General features: G+C 41.1%; 1 protein-coding gene across 1 annotated transcript in view; it reads right to left on the minus strand.

Annotated features, from left to right (window-relative positions):
- Positions 1-22,173, minus strand: part of tep1 (telomerase-associated protein 1) — a 55,196-nt gene extending 33,023 nt beyond the window's left edge. Inside the window, exons 1-17 of the mRNA XM_047368161.1 lie at positions 22,016-22,173; positions 18,882-19,357; positions 17,827-18,015; positions 17,586-17,735; positions 14,176-14,340; positions 13,955-14,092; positions 13,670-13,741; positions 13,326-13,450; positions 10,780-10,937; positions 10,509-10,618; positions 10,322-10,400; positions 7,436-7,628; positions 6,953-7,223; positions 6,702-6,854; positions 4,554-4,622; positions 3,706-3,827; positions 3,524-3,598 (exon numbers count right to left, since the gene is read on the minus strand). Coding sequence (XP_047224117.1) covers positions 3,524-3,598; positions 3,706-3,827; positions 4,554-4,622; positions 6,702-6,854; positions 6,953-7,223; positions 7,436-7,628; positions 10,322-10,400; positions 10,509-10,618; positions 10,780-10,937; positions 13,326-13,450; positions 13,670-13,741; positions 13,955-14,092; positions 14,176-14,340; positions 17,586-17,735; positions 17,827-18,015; positions 18,882-19,355 — 2,543 coding nt within the window. The 5' untranslated portion in view covers positions 19,356-19,357; positions 22,016-22,173. The remainder of the gene's footprint in view (positions 1-3,523; positions 3,599-3,705; positions 3,828-4,553; positions 4,623-6,701; positions 6,855-6,952; positions 7,224-7,435; positions 7,629-10,321; positions 10,401-10,508; positions 10,619-10,779; positions 10,938-13,325; positions 13,451-13,669; positions 13,742-13,954; positions 14,093-14,175; positions 14,341-17,585; positions 17,736-17,826; positions 18,016-18,881; positions 19,358-22,015) is intronic.
- Between the last annotated feature and the right edge of the window lie 203 nt (positions 22,174-22,376).

The following is a 22,376-nucleotide window of genomic DNA, read 5'->3' on the forward strand; positions in this document are numbered from 1 at the left end:
AGATGCTGATGCTTCCTTTGCTTCCCCCTTCCACCTGTGTGTCTCAAGAAGTCAGGTGAAGAAGCAACTGGAGAGACTGAATCGGAATAAGGCTGCAGGTCCAGATCATGTCAGCCCTAGAGTCCTGAAGGCCTGTGCAGAGCAGCTCTGTGGGATTCTGCAGCACCTCTTCAACCTTAGCCTGGCCCAGAAGAAGGTTCCGGTGTTGTGGAAGACCTCCTGTCTTGTTCCGGTACCAAAGAAAACTCACCCATCAGTCCTCAATGACTATAGACCTGTTGCCCTGACATCTCACATCATGAAGGTCCTAGAGAGCCTCCTGTTGGCCCACCTGAGTAAGCAAACAGTAAACCATCAGGACCCCCTTCAGTTTGCTTATCGCTGTGGAGTTGGAGTTGAAGATGCCATCATACACCTCCTTCAACAAACCCACTGTCATCTGGACAAAGCCAGCAGCACTGTGAGGATCATGTTCTTTGATTTCTCCAGTGCATTTAATACAATCCAACCTGATTTGCTTTGTCAGAAACTCCAGAAGACTCAGGTGGAGGCCTCAACAATCTCCTGGATCAAAGACTACCTGACAAACAGACCACAGTTTGTGAGACTGAAGGGTTGTGAGTCTAACCAGGTAGTCAGCAGCACAGGAGCACCACAGGGGACTGTACAGTGCCTTGCGAAGGTATTCGGACCCCTTGAACTTTTCAACCTCTTGCCACATTTCAGGCTTCAAACATAAAGATATAAAATTTTAACTTTTTTGTGAAGAATCAACAACAAGTGGGACACAATCGTGACGTTGAATGAAATTTATTGGATGTGTCGAACCTTTTTAACAAATAAACTGAAAAGTGGGGCATTCAATATTATTTGGCCCCTTTACTTTCAGTGCAGCAAACTCACTCCAGAAGTTCAGTGAGGATCTCTGAATGATCCAATGTTGTCCCAAATGACTGATGATGATAAATAGAATCCACCTGTGTGTAATCAAGTCTCCGTATAAATGCACCTGCGCTGTGATAGTCTCAGGGTTCTGTTCAAAGCGCAGAGAGCATCATAAAGTCCAAGGATCACACCAGGCAGGTCCGAGATACTGTTGTAGAGAGGTTAAAAGCCGGATTTGGATACGAAAAGATTTCCCAAGCTTTAAACATCCCAAGGAGCACTGTGCAAGCAATCATATTGAAATGGAAGGAGTATCAGACCACTGCAAATCTACCAAGACCCGGCTGTCCTTCTAAACTTTCATCTCAAACAAGGAGAAGACTGATCAGAGATGCAGCCAAGAGGCCCATGATCACTCTGGATGAACTGCAGAGATCTACAGTTGAGGTGGGAGAGTCTGTCCATAGGACAACAATCAGTCATACACTGCACAAATCTGGCCTTTATGGAAGAGTGGCAAGAAGAAAGTCATTTCTCAAAGATATCCAGAAAAAGTCTCGTTTAAAGTTTGCCACAAGCCACCTGGGAGACACACCAAACATGTGGAAGAAGGTGCTCTGGTCAGATGAAACCAAAATCGAACTGTTTGGCCACAATCCAAAACGATATGTTTGGCGTAAAAGCAACAGAGCTCATCACCCTGAACACACCATCCCCACTGTCAAACATGGTGGTGGCAGCATCATGGTTTGGGCCTGCTATTCATCAGGAGGGACAGGGAAGATGGTCAAAATTGATGGGAAGATGGATGGGGCCAAATACAGGACCATTCTGGAAGAAAACCTGTTGGAGTCTGCAAGAGACCTGAGACTGGGACGGAGATTTATCTTCCAACAAGACAATGATCCAAAACATAAAGCCAAATCTACAATGGAATGGTTCACAAATAAACGTATCCAGGTGTTGGAATGGCCACTACCTGCAGCAGCACAGGAGCACCACAGGGGACTGTACTCTCACCATTCCTATTCACTCTGTACACCTCAGACTTCCAGTACAAGACAGACTCCTGTCATCTGCAAAAATACTCGGATGATTCTGGAGTTGAGGGGTGGATCAGAGATGGACAAGAAGCTGAGTACAGGAAGGTGGTGGACCACTTTGTGGCATGGTGTGGAAACAATCATCTGATCTTGAACGTGAATAAAACAAAGGAGATGGTTGTAGATTTTAAGAGAAAGAGGAATAAGTCAAAAACTATTTCTATCATGGTAGAAGAAGTGGAAGTGGTGGAGGAGTATAAATACCTCGGTGTTCATCTGGACAACAGACTAGAGTGGAGATGCAACTGTGAAGCCATCTACAAGAAGGGACAGAGCAGACTGTACTTCTTGAGGAAGCTTAGGTCCTTTGGTGTTTGCAGCAAGATGCTGCATATCTTCTAGTCTGTTGTGGAAAGTGTGATCTCTTCTGCCATCATCTGCTGGGGAAGCAGCATCAGAGCCAGGGACTTAAAAAAGCTCAACAAGCTGATAAAAAAGGCTGGCTCTGTTTTGGGGACTCCTCTGGAACCTCTGGAGATCATTGTGGAAAGACGGATTCTTCATAAAATGAAGAACATTATGGAGAACTCTGAGCATCCTCTTCATGAGACTGTCCTACAACAACAGAGTGTCTTCAGTCAGAGGCTTCTTCAGATCTGCTGTAAGACGGAGCGCTACAGGAGATCCTTCCTGCCCACAGCCATCAGCATCTACAACTCTTTGAGGAAACCTTCATAATATGAGCTATAACAACATTTAATTTCCCTTTGGGATTAATAAAGTATTTTTGAATTTGAATTGAACTGAATATGGGAAGGACAAGAGAACATATCATGCAAGCAAGGCAGATATGCATTTATCTTCAGTCAGTAAATGGCTTCAAGAAAATATCTACTTGGCAAAACGCGCTGATACCTATAGACAGGACAATAATAAACAGTGATAAACACCTGAGACGGTGACAGATAGTGCTGGAGAGGACCTAGAGATGTGCAACAAGGAGGGTTGTAGGGGAAGTAAACAAATCTCCAAAGCTCACTGCAGGAAAAAGTGGCATCTTGAAGTTATGAAGTGTCTATAGCAACCATGGGACAATATCTACATGCAACTGGCACTACTTGAAAAATAAAGCATTTTCTGCCCTTCCATCACATAAGTAAACATGTGAAAGCTCCTAGACAGGACTGGAACTTAGAGTGAAACAGTGAGCTTTGATCAAATGGGACTAAAATGTATTTCTTTCCAAAAAATTCAGAGTGGGGACTAAATGAATAAGGGGAAAATCAAGTTATGACAACTGCTGAGTATAGTGGAGGGTCTGTAAGGCTAGAAACAGTCTTAGAGTGCATGGTGAAAATTCCCTGGAGTGTTTTGAATCAAACTCTGACGCCTCTCTCAGAGAGCTGGAAAGATTCCTTGAGTCTTTCAGGAGGATAATGTTACAAAAATAAGGTCAAATCAGCAGTTTTCTCACATCTCTTAGGATCAAAACATTCTTTGAATGGCTTTGAATAATGAAAAACTGTTAAATGGAAATGAGTGTAACTTTTACATGTCATTGGTTGAAATTGGTTTTGGATATTATCCATTTTTACCTCAGGATTTGCTCGCTGAAGCCTCTCAGCACCACACAATTCCTGTCGGGAGTTTCCTCAGAGTATCCAGTCAAGCTAAACAGAACAGTACGAAATAAATTAGAACCCACAAAGCCACAATAGTTACCATCAAAGATACTATGTGTGAAATCAGTGCAGAATGGTATATCAGAAGAAAATACCTGTCCAGTAAGCAGATGTTAACACAAAGAGCTTTTTTGTTGTTTCCCTTTCTGTAGTTGTTGATAGCCCAATCAATGTCATTGTCCATCCAGGAGTGTGAGATCGTGATGATGTTATTCACCTGAGAAAAAGGTCTATTTAGTTCTGACAAGACGTGCCGGCATCAAAAGTAAACAGGAACGACAAAGCCAACACTGCAATATATATCTTTTTAACAACCATTTTAAATAGGGGGGGTGCAGACTGGGTGTTGTAATAAAGAACCTGCGCTACATGTCTTCCTCCGCTCTCCACCCCTTTCCTGTCAACTTACTGTTGAAAAGATTTGAAAAATAAAAAGCCTCTAGTGACGCAATAAAACATATAAAGAATGGACAGAGACATCTTTTAGACAACACTGGAATGATAAACATTATATATTTTTTGCAAACTTATTTGCTTTTCCATCCTTATCCAGAGCTGCATGCCTTAATTTTATCTGGGTTTGATTGCTGCAATGGCGTCTTAACTGATCTTGGTAAAAAAAAAAAAGATAGATAAATAAATAAATCAGGCAGCTGCAGCTCCTCCAAAATGCTGCTGCCAAAGTCTTGACCAACACCAGGAAAATGGATCCTAACACAACAGTTCTTAAATCACTGCACTGGCTTCCTGTTAGTCAAAGGATACATTAAACATCTTTTATGCTTTTTCTTTCTGTCTTTCCTTTGCTGTCCGGTAAAGCACTTTGGATTGCCTTGTGCATAAATTGTTCTGCATAAATCAACCTACCTTGCCATGATGATACATGCAGCTGCCCTACTGCAGTTTCCAGCTTACATTGCCCAACATGGAAGGATGCACTTACCTTGCTTTTCTTGGACAACAGTGTGTGGTAAAGTCTGGTATCCTGTTCTCCACTATAATTGGTCAATTCCTGTTAAAAGAAGAGTCCAAATAAGATTTTTAGGTTTAATACTGCATCCAAAGTGTCTGTGATGAGGAGGGAAAATTCAAGTGATTTATGCTGGTGTTCCTTGGCATTTATTTCAAGAAACAAGTATTTCATTGCAGAAGCAAATGACTCAAATAGCTTGGAAAATAAAGCCAAAGAATGTGAAATCTTCTAACTAATCTTACTTTAAATCTGTGAAAAATAGATTTTTTTGCCTACGTAGTGTGAGTCTACCAACAATTAATCAGTTGAAAGATAACTTGTTGCAGATAGGAGCAATCTATCACACATTTACAGAAAAATCAGGAGATATCTGCATTTATTCCAGGTTAACAATTGATTTAAGATTCAAACTAAAATGAGCAGCTTGAAGAAGAGATGGGCAAAAGGCCTTGAGCTGCAGTGACAACTGAGGGGCTTACTGGTGATGGAAAGTCAAAATCAAGCTCAAGAAAGAGGCTTTTAGGGGTTGGTGGTCCTTGGAGACCCCGTGGGGGAGCAGACCTGGTATCTACCAGGTGGTCAATGTTCCTGGAACCATTGCAGGCTGGACTTTAGTGAACGCCTGTTAATCCCCATGGTCAATGAATGATTGGCATTAAGAAAGACTGAGGATCACGCACTTAACTGGACCCACTGAGGGGTCACAGATTATGGAATTTAATCAAATCATTAATAAAAAACGACTGAATGCATCGAGGCCAATAGTTTGAAAGAGCAAACTCACCAGTAGGTGGCGGTAACAGAAGATAATCTCAGAATTCAGAGTTATATTTCTTTCAAATATAAATGAAGGTGTGCTGATAGTTCCTTGTAATACTCATATTGGGAGTTTGGAACGCTTATTTGAGTTTGTGAGGTTGGTGGTGGGTTTTAGAAGGACTTCAAATGTTGTTAATAATTATATAAAAATATGCTGTATTATTGTATTATGCTATAATAAAAATATTATTTTTATCTTAACAGACAACATGATGTTCGAGCTGGATAGCTCAAATAAACAAAATAAACAAATCATTTATGAGAAATCGAGTTATTCTGTGTAAAAAATATTTCTTCAGAAATGTAAATTTGTTAAATTAAGTGGCATTATTTTTCGTTCAACATGTGAATTGTTTGGTTTATTTTAATTAGGTCCCATATTATTTAAAGTGATTTAGTGTTAAATATCCCAGTATCTTTTTCTCTTTTTTGTGCTTTTCATTACCACTATTTCATTGCAATTAGTGTGTATTACACCCAGTGCTGTTTTGTATTTATTTTCATAATTGAGGCATCTGTTTGGTCCCAGTCTCTTTTTCACAGGTTGTCAGCAACACAAGTTTGCAAATGGGTCTGTGATCTGTTCACATTATCCGACTGCGTCCAGATCCGCCACGAAGCATTCAGATGTGTTTGTCTGAGTGTGATTGAAGAAGTCGGGTCCCCTCACATCCCCTTTGTCCCATCTCACACTAAGAGTTTTGTGCTGACTCGCCCTGACGACTGACGCAGACTTTCCCAGACTGGGAATCTGGGGTAGGTTTGGGAAGAAAGTTGCATTGTGTGTCTCCAGCTTTAAGTGTCACCAAAGTCCGATTCTGAAACTGGAGTCAACATCCCTGAACTAACCTCAGGCACACTTGGGTTACAAAGGAGAACAATGATCCAAAACCCACTGAAGAAAAAAGAAAACAAATATTTGGGAGTGGCCTAGTCAAAGTGTGCATTTGAATCTGTATTCACTCTGCTTTTCTTAGTCTAAGATGAAAACTTGTTCTATTATCTTAAATCTGCTAGTCAGCAAATCGTTTTTTTACAGCATTCTACAGGTTTTGCCTTTATTTTGCGCAATTTACAAACACACAGACACATTTCCTTATTCATTCCAACACATTTTTCCACTGTGCAATGAATGGTTTATCTGTTACTAAATGGTTTGATTTAGTAAATGTTGGGATGAACAGGACCTTCAGTCTCCAATTCTCTGAGTGGAATCTTCTGTCCACGTCAGTATTCTTAGTGCTACACCTCTGACTTAACAATATACAAGTACCAAGTACCAAGAATAAATATCCTGACCTTAATTTCCTTGACCAAACTTTTGACGTTTTCCAAAATGTTGTCTGAACTCAGCTCGACTTCCTTACAGTAGTTGTACTGAGTCATGCAGAGCCGGCAATCTTCTGAGCTGCTCTTGATCATCACAGCGAGCAAAGCCGCCACCTCCATCATCTGCAATTGTTCATGAACATGGACAGGACCACCTTAATGATAGGTTTTCCCCCCACATGTATCCCCTTCATGTTACTGTCAAACCAACAGACACTCACAGTTGGAGTCAGAGGATCGTGCTCGTCCTTGGTTCTTCTACACTTAGTGGTGCCCTCTTCTTCTTTATCCTCCTCGTCTTTCTCCTCCGGGTCTTGAGGGAGGCAGAAGTCCTGCTTCTTGCTCCAGGACTCATCGTTCCACATGGTAGCGGAGACGAAGATTAGGGTTTTGCCAGGGAGTGGGGGCACGTTGTGGCAGCTGGAGATCTGAACGGCCGTCTCCAGAGCTTTGCGGTAGCGGTCCAACAACTCAATAGTGTAAAGCTTCTTACTTTAAAAACAGATCAAAAGGTCAGTGATTTCAACTAAATCTGTTTTAATGTCTGAGTGATAACCTTCTTTGTCAATTTTGACAGTGTAATATTAAGTATTTTGTAAGTGTAATATTTTCTAAACAAAATAGAGCAGAAATCATCACTTCATCGAATGTAAAATTTACAAAAATGTGAAATTCAGACTACTGCACTCATAATAAAATGCTACCTGGCCTTTAGTAGTTGGGCTTTGTTGTTTTTGTACATTCGATAGATAAACGGCACTCCAAGCGTCAACTTCATCCTCTTTTTCGTACACGTTTGCCAGTCGTGACATCTGCTGCGTTTACCCTTGGGAATCTTCTTCAGGATGCTCACCAGGATTTCTTTCCCAGATGGGATCGCTTTCTGGGAGGCAGAGACTAAAGGAGAAAGAGATAAAGAAGAGTTTGTGTCTAGCCCAAAACGAAAGTCAGACTAAATCCCACCTTTAATGTTGCTTATATTCTGTACAATTCTCCTGAAGAACCAAATGTATAAAAAAGGGGGAAAATATAACATAACAGGCCAATAATAATGCTGATGCATGTGTATGTGTAATACTTTGTTCAGACTCCTTTTGATCCATTTTCAACATTCAGTCTTATTTGATAGAAGTCTGTCAGAAGTCTATTTGAACACTACCTTGTAAACAATCAAATTGATCAAAGATCTCTTGTTTAGTCCTTTTTTCAGGTGACCCCATGTAGTTTCTCTCAGGCTTAGTTCTGGGCTCTGGATAGGCCAGTTTTGGCCACCTATAGTTCTCAGCAGCCAGCCCGTATGCTTCAAAGGTGCCCTGACTCTAGCATAGCTGAATTAATGAATGACTCCCCTCCTCAGAAGACCATGCTAATGAAGCAGTCATTTTATTATGGTTTATTGAACCAGAGGAACATCTAATAACTGTACATAATTTCATCCATCTGAAGTGGTAATAAACACAGAGCGTAATGCTGCCACTACCTTTACATTGCGTATGGTGATCTTTTGGTGGGACTCAGTGTTGTTTTTCTGCTAAACATACCTTTTGGATTTCAGAAAGTAAAAGAATCTCCCAAAGGGTTTCTGAAGGCTTTAGCCGGGCCTAGATAGATTAGACTTTCTGATAAAGAAATCATATCTGAGAAATGTCCTATCTTTTCCCATCTTCTGACTGATAAATTTGTACAATTAGATCCTTTAAACCTCTTTAAGAACTACTGATTAAATGTGCAAATGTCAGTAAAAACCTAATCAAGACAGCTGAACGTTGTTTAATTAGATTAAAGTCAGAGCTGCACCTAAGCAACACCAGACAGGAGGATATAATCCTAGATTGTAATGTTTAAATATCCAGTTATAAAATGAGACATTTTCTGTCTTTTCAGACATTTTCTGAAATCCTGACCATAAAAGTTATGAACAGGACTGGTGACAAAGGGCAGCCCTGCCGGAGTCCAACATGCACTGGGAACAAGTCCGACTTAGTGCCATCAATGTGGACCAAACTCCAGCTCCACATCTACAGAGACCGGATGGCTCCTAATAAAGGGCCCCCGATTCCATACTCCTGGAGCACCCCCCACAGGGCATCACGAGGGACACAGTCGAATGCCTTCTCCAGGTCCACAAAACACATGTGGACTGGTTGAGCAAACTCCCATGAACCCTCGAGTGCCCTGTAGAGGGTATAGAGCTGGTCCAGTGTTCCACGGCCGGGACGAGGTCCCCAGTCGAGGTCAGCAGCCTCCCACCACACTGTAAACAGTGTTGGCGAAGCACTGCTTCCCCCTCCTGAGGCGTGGGACGGTTTGCCAGAATCGCTTCGTAGCCAACCGGTAGTCCTTCTCCATGGCCTCACCAAACTCCTCCCAGGCCCAGGTTTTTGCCTACGCCACAGCGCGGGCCGGGGCACGCTTGGCCTCACGGTACCTGTCAGACACCTCAGTAGTCCCACAAGCCAACCACAGCCAATGGGAACCTTTCTTCAGCCTGACAGCGTCCCTTACTGCCGGTGTCTACCACCGGGTTCTGGGATTGCCGCCGCGTCAGGCACTGCAGACCTTACGGCCGCTGCTACGGGCAGCAGCATCGACAATTGATGTGGAGAACATGGTCCACTCGGACTCTATGTCTCCAACATCCCCCGGAATCTGGTCAAAGCTCTCCCGGAGGTGGGAGTTGATGTTCCCAGCAGACCCTCACTATGCGCTTGGGCCTGCCAAGTCTGTCCGGCTTTCTCCTCTTCCAGTGGATCCAACTCACCACCAGGTGGTGATCAGTGGACAGCTCAGCCCCTCTCTTCACCCGAGTGTCCAAAACATGCGGCCAAAGGTCTGATGATACGACAACGAAGTCGATCATCGACCTCCTGCCTAGGGTGTCCTGGTGCCAAGTGCACAGATGGACACCCTTATGTTTGAACATGGTGTTCATTATGGACAAGTATCTCGAGATCTTGTTCACGAGTGAGGGAAGAATGGAGCGGGAGATCGACAAACGGATTGGCGCAACTGCCGCAGTAATGGGGGCGCTGTGCCGGTCCGTTGTGGTGAAGAGAGAGCTGAGCCGAAAAGCGAAGCTCTCGATTTACCGGTCGGTCTACGTTCCTACCCTCACCTACGGCCATGAACTTTGGGTCATGACCGAAAGAACGAGATCCCGGGTACAAGTGGCTGAAATGAGCTTCTTCCGTAGGGTGGCCGGGCACTCCCTTAGAGATAGGGTGAGGAGCTCGGCCATTCGGGAGGGGCTCGGAGTAGAGCCACTGCTCCTCCACATCGAGAGGAGCCAGTTGAGGTGGCTCGGGCATCTATACCGGATGCCTCCTGGACGCCTTCCTCAGGAGGTGTTCCAGGCACATCCCACCGGGGGGAGGCCCAGGACACGCTGGAGGAACTATGACCCTCCGCTGGCCTGGGAACGCCTTGGGCTCCACCCGGAGGAGCTGGAGGAGGTGTCTGGGGAGAGGGACGTCTGGGTGTCTCTGCTGAGCCCGCTGCCTCCGCAATCCGGTTCCGGATAAAGCGGAAGACGATGAGTACGAAGAGAACGAGTAAGTCCATTAGACTTTTATCTTTCTGAGGCTTCTTACCTACAGCACGAAGCTCCATGATAACTTTGTAAGCAGCGAGGAATCTGAAAGGAAACTGTCGGCTCTGAATGACTGCTTTCTGTGAGGACATCAAAAGAAGAATGTAAGAATGTACAGGAGACATTGGCATATTTTTCATTTACAGGAGAAACATAAGCAGTCTATGATTCATTAGAATGTGTTGCACCTGATTGGTCAGTCTGTTAAGGATCTTTTTGTGATGAGCTTCGCTGATTCCTTTGGTGATCATGTTCCTCAGGTTCCTCAACATGGCCATGAATGGAAGAGATCTGCTGTCTGAACCACATGGAAAAATATTGGTTATAACACATGAAAACAAAATGTGACACAATATTTCCTCCAATCATGATCATCTGGTTGGAACTAGGGATGCAGTGTTTCTGCAGCTCTGGCCTACAAGTCTGTTCATGTTGCTACACCCATCTTTGAGTTCTTACCTATGAGCTTCTCCCAGGTGGCGGCTTTGTTGCCTTCCAGACTGAGCAGCCGCTCCCATGTCTGAGGCTCTTTGAGCTTCATCCGCTGCCCGGCTCTGTCTGGGTCCCACACACCCTTTATTCCACTGTGGGTGAACGCCTTCGCATCACCGGGATACCTGCATTTTAAGTGTTTTCTGTTACGTTTAATAACTACTTTAACAACAGGCCTTTTAAATGAAGGACAAAAAAATTAAATCCTCATAACTGTTTTGCATTTTGGTTGAGAATGTCCTCTGCAAAGTAAAAAGTATAAGTAGATATAAAGAGATAAAACATGTCTGCTCTGTTCCAGATATTATAGTTGTGGAACTACAAACTAACATTAGCATAAATTCATAATGAGCAATCAAAGTACACCCCCATTTCAGTTCTAGGATGTAATTATTTGGACTTGAAAATTATCTGGGGTCTTATTTATAAACATGGCATGCGCAAAGAACAGGGCTTGAAACTGGCGAAAATCACTTTCTACACATAAAAAACAAACTTGCTGGGTAATGTGCAGTTCCCTCACGTGAACTCTGACCCATGTGTATGCTCATTTTAGAGACAGGGGAAACTATCAACGCAGATGGTGAGGAGGGGAACTGAAGCCACACTGCATCATGATTCCTCTCAGACGTTCAATTTCACTCCATATCAAACTTTAATCATAGATTGATGTCATCAAAACCATTCAGAACCACAGTGTTATTTATGCTTGCGCTGGTGAGCCATAACTGTACATAAGCACCTTTCAAATAATTTTAAAAGGCCAATAGGCCAACTTAAATTAAATCAAAGTCCTCAAGCATTTCACTAAAGTTGTCTCACCATCACATTCCTCTCCCCGATGATCACCATGGTGATGTGAACCACAGATTAACACAGGAATTGTGACCAGGTGTCTAACACTGAGTGCTATAAACATTTAAATACTGTGGTGACACTGACAACCACTGCTGTGGCTACCAAACATGACCTTAATCTGACTCTGCAATTCACTCACCAACACACTGATTTCTACCTCTTTGCTCTTTTCTCCATGGTTGCCATGGTTAACCATGAAGTAACATTGATCAGCTGACTTACTTAAATGCATATCCGCAGTCATGCTTTGCATTGGCCATTTATGGTTGAATGTGGGTGTGTAGAGGGCAGAACATGAGGCAGGACCTTGTATGCAAGCGTTGAAGTGCAGCAGTGATTTATAAAGGGGAAATTGCTTACTGGTGTGATTTTCTTTTTGCCATAAACAATGTTTTATAAATGAGACCCTAGTCTTTACCGGGTTCTTTTAATCTAGTACAAAAACACAAAACAGTTCCCACACTCTTATTTATTAAACAAAAACCACCTGAACGGAAAAATGTTGTTTATTGAGATTAATAAACATGTGTTTCTAAATTTTAGCCAGATTAAGGTTCAGACTTTGACTGGGCCATGACAGCACACTGATTTTTTTGGATCAAATGTCAGATGCAACTTTGCCTAAGTCATGTTACCACCTTTTAGAGAGCAGTTTCTCCTTCATCTCTTTTAAACAAGGCAAACTGGTTCAATCCCTTTATAATTGTACCATTAATAAGAATAACATTAAACATGCTGAGAGTTTAAGGGGGACCTGTAAAGTTTTTGCAATTTCTGACCATTGCACAACCCGATTGAAGTGAACTTCCTCATGCATCGACTCCTATTCAGGCTAGCAGCTGTTTCAGGGCGTTTTCAAACCTAGGGTTCATTTACTTTGGTCCGAATTGATGAGTTTTTAAACTTCTAAATTTTCCTGCTGGTTTGATTACTACAAACTACACCAGAACATCAAGTCTGTTTATTGGTCGGATGTGTGCTGTACAGGAGAACTGAATGTAAACAGGAAGCGGATGCTGTGTTCATTGCTAGTAGAAAACAGAGAATTTTATTATATCATTAGTTTGTTTCTGGGTACTATTTCAGGTAAAATTATATTTGAAGTATATTGAATAGATTTTGAGAAGATGTTCTAAGCTTTAGAAAAAAGATTAGCCGCCATTGTTTGTTGCAAATCCACAATGAATCGCATATGGGAAGCTTGCAACATACAACTGGTAGTTGTGTCAGAACAAGGTCAGATCACATTCACACCATAAACATACGCTCCAGACCTGGTTTGGAACAGTACCGAGATCACCACCTCCAAACAGTCCGCACCCTAGAGAGTTTGCTGTCGTCACATCGACACAAACGAACCGCCCTAAGAGTTAGTTTTAAAACAGACTAAACACCTCAGGTGTGAAAACGGCCTCAAATGATTTCCGCTTGAGAATAATCTCTCTCACTACTGGATTATAGACTCTAAACTGATGGGAAATTACCTTAAAGCCCTTCCCTTCTCTTCTCTTTCCACCCTGGCATGATATTAACACACAACTTGGATGTTATGGCACTTTAAGCTCAAACATCAACATCAGCAAAACTCAACGACCTGAGCCATGCGAAACTCTCAACAGCCTCAAACCACCACCATCACGATGAATGTGTCTTACTTTCTTCCCAGAATGGCCATAACAAGTTCAGCAGGTTCTTTAATGTGAAGTTTCTTGATCAACTTCTTCATACTGAACTCGCTCTGTTTTTTATCCACGACCACTCTGCCGCCCTCAATGTGGAACTGAGCACAGATAAACGGCCGTTAGAGTTTGCAATTACAAATGCAATTAATAATCAAACAGTAGAGATTTCATTTTCTGTCTGTGATTTTATGATATTTTATGCACACATGCAAGAAAAACCAGAGAGCCTAATTCAAGCCTGCAGCTATTATTTTATACTAAAAGCTTTGGTGCTCAAAGAGAAAACATTAAGTGTTATAATAGAAGTAATAACTTACCACTTTCTTCAGAATACCTGCTTCAGAGTTGAGAAATTTGGCCCATTTTTGCAGCTCTGCATCAGTTGGTTTCTGAAAAATCACAGATAACAGTGTTAACAGAGCAGTGAACCATCACAGGAAAGCCCAGTACTGATTCAAAGTAACAACTGTATAGAATAGAAATCATTAAGTTTTGATCAGGTTTTAAACTAGCAGCACACATTAAATTAACCATAATACTGGCACAGTTTTCTCCCAGTAAAAGCTGGTACTTTTTTCTTCATCAGAAGTCCGTTTTTCTACCTTTCCTTTTGCCATCTTCCGGCTGTGTTTACAGCGGTGCTTGCGCGTGTTGTATTTGGCCAGTTGGTACTCGTTGAACTGCTTGAACTTGTCGACCATCGCCTTCTTCAGACACGTCGGCAGACAGCTGTTGAAGCACTGGAACAAGATAATCAGTTTGTTTAGATAAAAGTTTAAAAAGTGTAGACAGGACATAGAAGTTGACCCTGACTCTGACTTACTGTAGTGTAGATTCTGACTATTTCCAGCCAGTCGGAGGGAAGCTGCACGGCAACGCAGAAATACCTCCGGATATGAGGCTTTGTGGAGGCCAGACTGGCGGCCAGAGCCAATAAGAAGTTTGTAGTGATCCTGATGTTTAATTCTTGTCTGGTGTAAACTGCAACCTAGATGGGAAACAGAGCAAACAGTTTAATATGATGAAATGTGTAATAAACTGTAAATGCTTATGTTTGCACTTTTGCTGTTGATCTAATTTGCTGATTTTGTAACAGTTACCTGTGTTCAGGCTAAATTAATCAGTCATAAAAAATGTCACTGAACACAGTTTAATGCAAACTAACGGACAAAAAGAAAACAACTTAAGTATATGTAACCCAGAAGATTGTACAGGTTTGTAAAGATTTACATACAGTTTCCAAAAGTTTGCGAAAGTTAAAAACTTTTGTTGTAGTGCCGTGAAAAGATTTGGTTTGTGATTTAAAAAAGATCAAATATGAGACAACTATTGCAGAAGGATGTTTTCAGGCTTTGTCTTTACATGTTGTTGCGGTTTATATTTAAGGTTCTTATGTTGCTTTTTGAGATGTTTTAATCTACTTCATGTTGCCAGAATGATTCTATTTAATGGATTGGTTGATTCTTCAGGTTTGGCAGTAAATCAGTCTTGGTGTGGCTGGTTAAAGAATTACTTGGTCACATAAAATGAGGTCAGCTCGGTTTTTTTCCCCCAAAGATTGAGAACGAAAATCATCATTTTAAATTCTGACTGTTAGGGTTTATCTGATATTAAAATCAGTTTGATGATCTGAAACATGTCAGTGTGACAAAAAAGCAACAATAAAAGAGATCTCTAAGGGGAAATACTTTGTCACAGCACTGTATTTTGCCACCACAAACCGTGACGAGGCTGGTATGGAAGGTTAAGAACAAAAGAAATATACACAAAAATCAGGTTGTTAGAAGACTACATCAAACAGCAGCATCTTTGGGATTACCAAACCTCCATAATGACCATTGCATTACATTTGAATGCCAATTTGTAAGACATTGTTGATAAAAATCCGGTGAGCTCTCACTGAAGATGGGTCGTCATCGGGTCTCTCAGCAGGAAACTGATTCAGCCAAATAAAAGCTAAGGCTTTTTGCCAGTCTTTACTAATGGAGGCAACCAGTTTGGAGGGTCAGGTATGATGCTGCTGACTATTATGACTGCTCCTCCTTTATTTAAGGTGACAGCCCCTTCAGTTTGCTACATCTTAACAATGCATTTGAGAGCAAAATCCTCCCTTGCCTCCTGTCCTCACATCTAGCTGGTTCCTCACATCTAGCTGGTTCAAATGACGGCAGGAATTAATCCAATTCCAGTGTTTTTCGGCTTTTTTGTCCACAATCAAACATAATGTTAACAATAACATGTAACGAACGTTACAATGTCACATTTGCCTGAAAACATCTTGAACCACAAGACTTTCTGGGGAAATATTCTGTGAACTGAAGAGATATAAGCAGACGTTTCTGGAAGGTGTGTGTTCCGTTGCATCTGTAAAACTAACATAATTTCAGAGAAAGATCAAAAACAGTACAGCTTGTTGGTGGTAATGTGATTATCTGGGGCTGGTTTACTGCTTCAGGTCCTGGACGACGTTTCTGTATTTGATGGAACCATGAATTCTGCTCACTAGCAGAAAACCCTGAAGGACAATGTCCGGCCATCCATTTGTGCCCTTAACATCAAGGGTACTTGGATTAAGTAGCAGGACAATGATTCAAAGCACACCTGCTAGTGCCTTTGAATAAAAGGATGTTTTTGGAGAGGCCTAGTCAAAGTCCAGACTTAAATCGAATTGAGATCCTCTGGCATGTCCTTAAACATAGTGTTGAGTGTAAAAGACTCATTGTTATGACTAATGCTTGATGGCAGTTGTTGCTACCGAGGGTGGCATAACCAGTTAGGGTTTAAGGACTAGTTACATTTTCTGATAAGGTCAGGCTGGTTGGATAGCTCCCCCTCCCTTACTGAATAAAAATCAACATTTAATAACATTATTTATAATATTGTGTTACATTTGCATGAAACTATTAAAGGTTGTTTGACACAAAAACAAATCTGTAAAGCAGCAGACACTTTTTCCCAGCGTTGTTAATAGTAATTTTAGCTTCTTTTTAAAACAGGCGATCAAAGAAGCAACAGATTTATAATCCAGACATTTTGTTTTCAATGGAAAATCTTCCTCACATAATCTTTTCAGTTCAATTTTTGCAGCTTAAACACCAACTTCACCTGTCAACATTTGCAGTGTTTGAACAGCGATTTCTACTCAAGAGGCAAGCAGAACAAACAGGAGCACGGCTATTTTTTTTTTGTGTAACAAATTAAGCAAACATTATGAGTAATGGGACATATTTGAGAAAACAAGCCAGACATGAACTACAAAGACCATTTCTGACTTTAGTTTTTTTCCTCTGAGACATTTTCAGTTACTTTAATGAATGTCTAATCATGACAAGAGCATCATCAATGACTTGTGTTATACAAGATAGAACAAAACTCAACTAGAGCTGAAACAATCGGATTAAGCGTGATTAATAGATTATTGAAATAATTGTTAACTAATTAAGCAATCAAATAATCATTAACTGGAATATAATACTTTAAAACATCCTGCTTGCTGAACAAACAACCCACTCAGAGCTAAAACTGTACAAAAATATTTAGATTTTGCATTTAAGTTGAAAAACCTTCTTTGTCTGTAAATATGACACTCAAGAGGCATAGCTTTAGCCTCACCTGGTCCAAATTATGTAAAAAATCTCCTATTGCACTAAAAAACAACAACAGTGTAATTTGGCACTTAAGTACACTACAGGGTTCTATTTTATCTGGATAACATTTGGTTTTATGATGTTAAAAAGGTCTCTTTCAAAATTCAGAATGCAATATGCAAGTGACACTTGGTGCACTTTTTTTGTTGGTGACCATTTTCACTACAGAGGCAGCTAGCAGTGTATTGGTCCACCAGAAAGGGCTGAGCTGTTGACATGTTGATATTGAACTTTTATTTTAGCTGCAGATGGATCCTTTGCTACAAATGTTCAAGTGTGCACTAAAGGCATGCTGTGTTAATGCAGTTTAGGCAACACAATGTTGTTTTTTGTCTTTAAAAATGGAATTCAATTTGCTGACTTGCATTTTCTCTTTAATGTACTTCTAGAACTCATAAAATAAGCCGAAAAAGATAAATGAAACATCTGCAGAATGTGCCAATTTTTTATCCATTTACTCAATCATCAGAATAAATGGATAGAATGCTTGATGGCTAAAATAATCAATAACTGTAGCCCTAAACTCAACCAAAGGTACATAGAGTCTATGTAAACAGACCAAACCGGCCAGAACATGCAAACGGACCTTAAGAAGAAACTGTGGGTCAACATCAGAAATGTCCTCGGCCAGTTTAGTGATGGTGGTCCAAACACTGTCCTGTGAGTTCCAGTCCTTCTGGCCTGGAGGTTTGCTCTTATTGACCAGAGAGCAACAAACAGCGTTCAGCAGGAGGTACTGAAGGACAGACAGGACAGGAATCAGCCTCTAGGAGTAAAAGCTGACAACTTTACTTATGTTCTCACAGCCTGGAGATCAAGAAATAAACCTTTTTATCTTTCATATCTTCTTCAGCAATTTCGGTTCCTCTCTCAAGCTCTGCAAATTCTTCCTGTCTGATGTCCACGGAGTCATCACGTTTTTGGTTGTTTTCTATTTCAAGGTTTGGTGACTCCATGGTGGTCTCAGCATCCTCTTCGTTGATGTCCTCTTCAGACAAGTGATCATCATCAGGCTGCTGCTGATGCACAAACAGTCACATGATACACAACAATACATGCATTAAGAGCAGCTACGGTCAAAATGCACAAGTACCCATTTTTATAATGACCTTCAGATTAGGATGTTATTAGCTTGAAACTAGATGTTTACATACACTTAAAAAAAAAAACATTTTTGCCTCAACGTCTGACAACAAATCAGACTAAAATTTTCCTGTATTAAAGTCAGTTAGGATTACTGAAAGAGTTTCTAACTGGTAAATGCCAGAACAACGACAGACATGTTTTTCAATGAGAACACCATCGTAACTGAAGTACGGAGGTGGCAGCATCATGTGATTGAGTGTTTTAATGCAGGAGGGACTGGTGCATCATGAGGAAAGAACTTTATGGTAATATTGAAGCAACATTTCAAGACATCGACCCAGACGTTTGAGCTTGGGCACATTTGGATATTCCAAATGGATAATGACCCACAACATACCATCAAATTAGTTACAATGTGCCAGAAGGACAACAAAGTCAATATGGCGCCATCAGAAAACCCTTATCTCAGTCCGAAAGAACATTTGTGGTCAGAGCTAAGAAAGTGTGTGAGAATACGGCGACCTACAAACCTGACTCAGTTACAGTAGTTCTGTCAGGAGGAATGGGCCAAAATTCAAGAAACCTATTGTGAGATGCTTTTGGAAGGAAACTCAAAACCTTTGACCCAAGTCAAACAGTTTGAAAAGGCAGTTCTACCAAATACTAAGGAACGTGTTGAAGAACTGAAAAAAAAAAAAATCTCTGAACATTTTTATCATTCATCGTTCTGGCATTTAGCAAATAGAAATAATTACATCTGGCTTCAACTGTAAACCAGAAATACAGATAAATGTACCACGCTCGTTTCTTCATAAGAGGATGCCATCTCTTCTGATATTTCCTCATCCTCCTCTCCTTTGTCCCTCTTCTTTTCTCCACTCAGACCATACTTCAGGAATGAAGGGGGATCAGCAAAGCGATTGATCAGAGGGTCTCCAGCCAGCGACAAGGGAACCAATGAGTGAGAGGGGACAGTGGAGGTCAAGGAAGAACCAAGACCCGCAGAACCGGCTGTTAGGAGCTTGTTCTGGGTGCCGAGGAGGGCTGAATCGGTGGAGAGAAGAAAGGAGGAGGTGGAGGACAGGCAGGTTGCCTGAAGAGAAGGAAGGGAAGAAGGTTGTGCTGGAAAGAGCGAGGAAAATTGGGGTGTCATTGTTGAGGTCTGGGATAAAATCTTATTCTCCAAACTTGGAGGACAATAGTTGGAGGTGAGACTTCGCCCACATGTGGCCAGCTGCTGCTGCTGCTGTCCCAAAGTCAAAGCCCTCATTTCTGTAGAGAAACACATACAGTGGCTTGTAAAAGTATTCAAACCCAGTAAAGTTTTCACACTTTGTCTTCTTAATACCACAAATCTCTGTATTTTATTGGGATTTCACATCATATAAAACACCAAGCAGTGGGCATTTGTAAAATGGAAGGAAAATAATGAATGTTTTTCAAATAAAATCAGAAAAGTGTGGCAAGCATTTGTATTCAACCCTGTACTCTGAAAGCCCCAAATAAAAGCTGCAGCTCATTAAAAAGGCTTCAGCTAGAGTTTTGACCACCACCAACAGAAACATGGAACATATCCCTCTGTCCTAAAATCATTGCAGTGGCTCCCCTGTTGGTACAGGGACATAACTTAATATCTCATTGATGATCTGTAAAGCACTGAATGGTACTGGGCCTAATTACATAATCAGCGTTGCTGGTCAGGTATGAACTATGTAGACCCCTCAGGTCATTACCAGTCTTCGCTAAATCAACCCAAGACCAGAACTAAAAAGGAGTGGTGACATAAAGTTTTATGCTCCTCAGCTCTGGCACCAACTGCATGAAAACCTGAGATGTACAGAAATGATTGGTTCCTTAAATCAGGACTGAAAACATTTAACCCAACATAAAGGCCAAATATAGCTACATTTCATTTCTGTCATGTCTTAACCTTTTATTTGCTAAAATTTGAATGTTTACATTTCTTGGTTTGTATTTGATATGCCATGTTCTATGTTAATTTCTTGTTTGTGATGTATTTTGTGTTTTGAATGCATGTCATCTCTGTTCTTTAATTTTTCCTTTAAAGCATGTTGAATTACCCTGTGTATGAATGTTGCTACAGAAATAAACGTGCCTTGCCTTCACAGATGATCTCCAATCTGCCTGAGCCTGAGTTATGTTGCAATGAATGAGGGGCAAAACCTTTGTTCACAGGATATACAAAGCTTTTAGAGACATATCTCAAGAGTTCCAGCTAATAGTGTGCCTACAAAGTATTAAATAGAATAGAATTCAATTCAATTTCAATTCAGTTTTCTTTATATAGCGCCAATTCACCACCCAATGTCGTCTCAAGGCACTTCACAAAGGGTCTGGAACGGTGTAGGATTGTTGGGGAGGTAAGACTAAACTACTGAGTGTTAGTTTGGCAGTTTTAGAATGGGCTATGTGTAGGGGTACTAAGTAAAATAATAAATTGATAAGGTTTGTCCATCTAGAGCCAGCTGGTGGCCATTGTTATAATAAAAACCACAAGGATTGAGGGTACCTCTCTCTGTCAGACTGATTATAACCATTGGAAAAGAGAGGGGGTCATACAGGTCATAAAAGTATCTTTCATTGTCCCTCAGAGGGGAAATTCAGGTGTATCTGCAGCAGAGTGAAAGGCAAATGGAAACATGCAGATTCTCAAAAAAAGTAAAAATATAGAAACAAAAATAAGAATAAGCGATTGTACAGTAAGGGCAACATAGCAAAATACGACCCTATTGTTATTAAACATAGCCAATATCATTTTCCTTCCACCTTACATGTTTGCACTATTATCTGTTGGTCTATCACAGAAAATCACAGTAAATACAATTAAGTTTGTCCTTATAATGTGACAAACCAGTGTAACTTTATTTATAAGCATTTTAAAAACATCACAACTGACCAAAATGCTGAACAGATATATATAAACATTGAAACACAAATATATCTATATATAAATGACACATAAAATGAGCTCTATCATGCCGGGTCAAAGGCCAAAGCGGAAAAAAGAGGAGTTTTCAGAGCATATTTAAAACTCCACAGTAAAGAAGCCTGTTTGATATCAAGGCGTTTGAAGGGTTCAAAGGTCATTACAAACTGGAGCCACTCCTCTAAACCTCATATCAGACATCAATACGTAGACGCCTCTTTGACTGGGATGGCCTGCTGCTGAGACGTGTGTCCGCCATATTGCTGCAGGCAAGGCTGCGATGTGAACTAATACAAATAAAGGGACTTTATTTCATAAAGCACATTTTAACAGAGATTTACGTTAATGCCTCACCTTATTAATTCACTCACACACTTATGTTCGTAAGTAGGCCAACGACGGAGAATCAGGCCCGGCCAAGAGAATTTTATTTATGTTTTATATATTATTATTATTATGTTTAGATATTTCATTTATGCTGAACATGGTTCGATAGGGCGTCTACGTATGGGTGTCTATGGATCATATAATCCCAGTCTGCATTCAGGTGAGCAGTTCAGCAGCATTCTTTCTGCTGAGCAAACAGTTTGCTGTTGTTAAGGGAGTGTTGTGTAATAAAAATAACCAACTTAAGAAAAGAGTAGTAACATCACAAAGTAAATGAAATACAGCAAACAGTGGCAATTCAACTTGATACATTTGCTTTATAATTTGAAGCTACACAATACAAACAAGATTTTAAAATGTTGACTTTCTGCAAACAAAATTAAATACAAACAAAACTCTGAAACATACAACTAAGTTTTAGAGTTGTCCAGTGCGTTGAATTATTATAAATTACACCAGAATCACGTTGCATGTGAAACCAGAAAGAGAAAATAACCTTGAGATGAGACACAAGGAAGCCTAGCTATTTGTAATGAATTAAGTTTCCATAGGCGTGGAGGTTAACCATGACCGCCCCCAAAAGACTGAAAACTCACCTTAAACCCAACGACTTGTGCGTCACATGCAGAAAACCGACTGTAATCTAGAGTCGCAGTGACACTTCCGGCATGTCCTGCTACCTGCCACTGCCACGAATTAAGCTCAGCCCTGCTGGCTGTAATTTGATCTTTATTTAGGGCAGACAGCACCAGCTGGACCAGGAACTGGTTTTATACACAAACAGTGTCGCAGAGCACCGGGTACGCACCATCTGTCAGCCGGTGCGACGGGTGGGAAGGGTTTGTACACCGTTAAACGGCGGACGAGTCTGAGCATACCCGGGATCCCCGTTAAGATTTAGTGCTTCGATCATGTGGCTGAAGTAAACCTAACAGAGTTGCTTCAGTGACAGGATAA

The sequence above is a fragment of the Girardinichthys multiradiatus genome, chromosome 6, assembly GCF_021462225.1.
Source record: "Girardinichthys multiradiatus isolate DD_20200921_A chromosome 6, DD_fGirMul_XY1, whole genome shotgun sequence".
In the NCBI taxonomy this organism is placed as follows: domain Eukaryota; kingdom Metazoa; phylum Chordata; class Actinopteri; order Cyprinodontiformes; family Goodeidae; genus Girardinichthys; species Girardinichthys multiradiatus.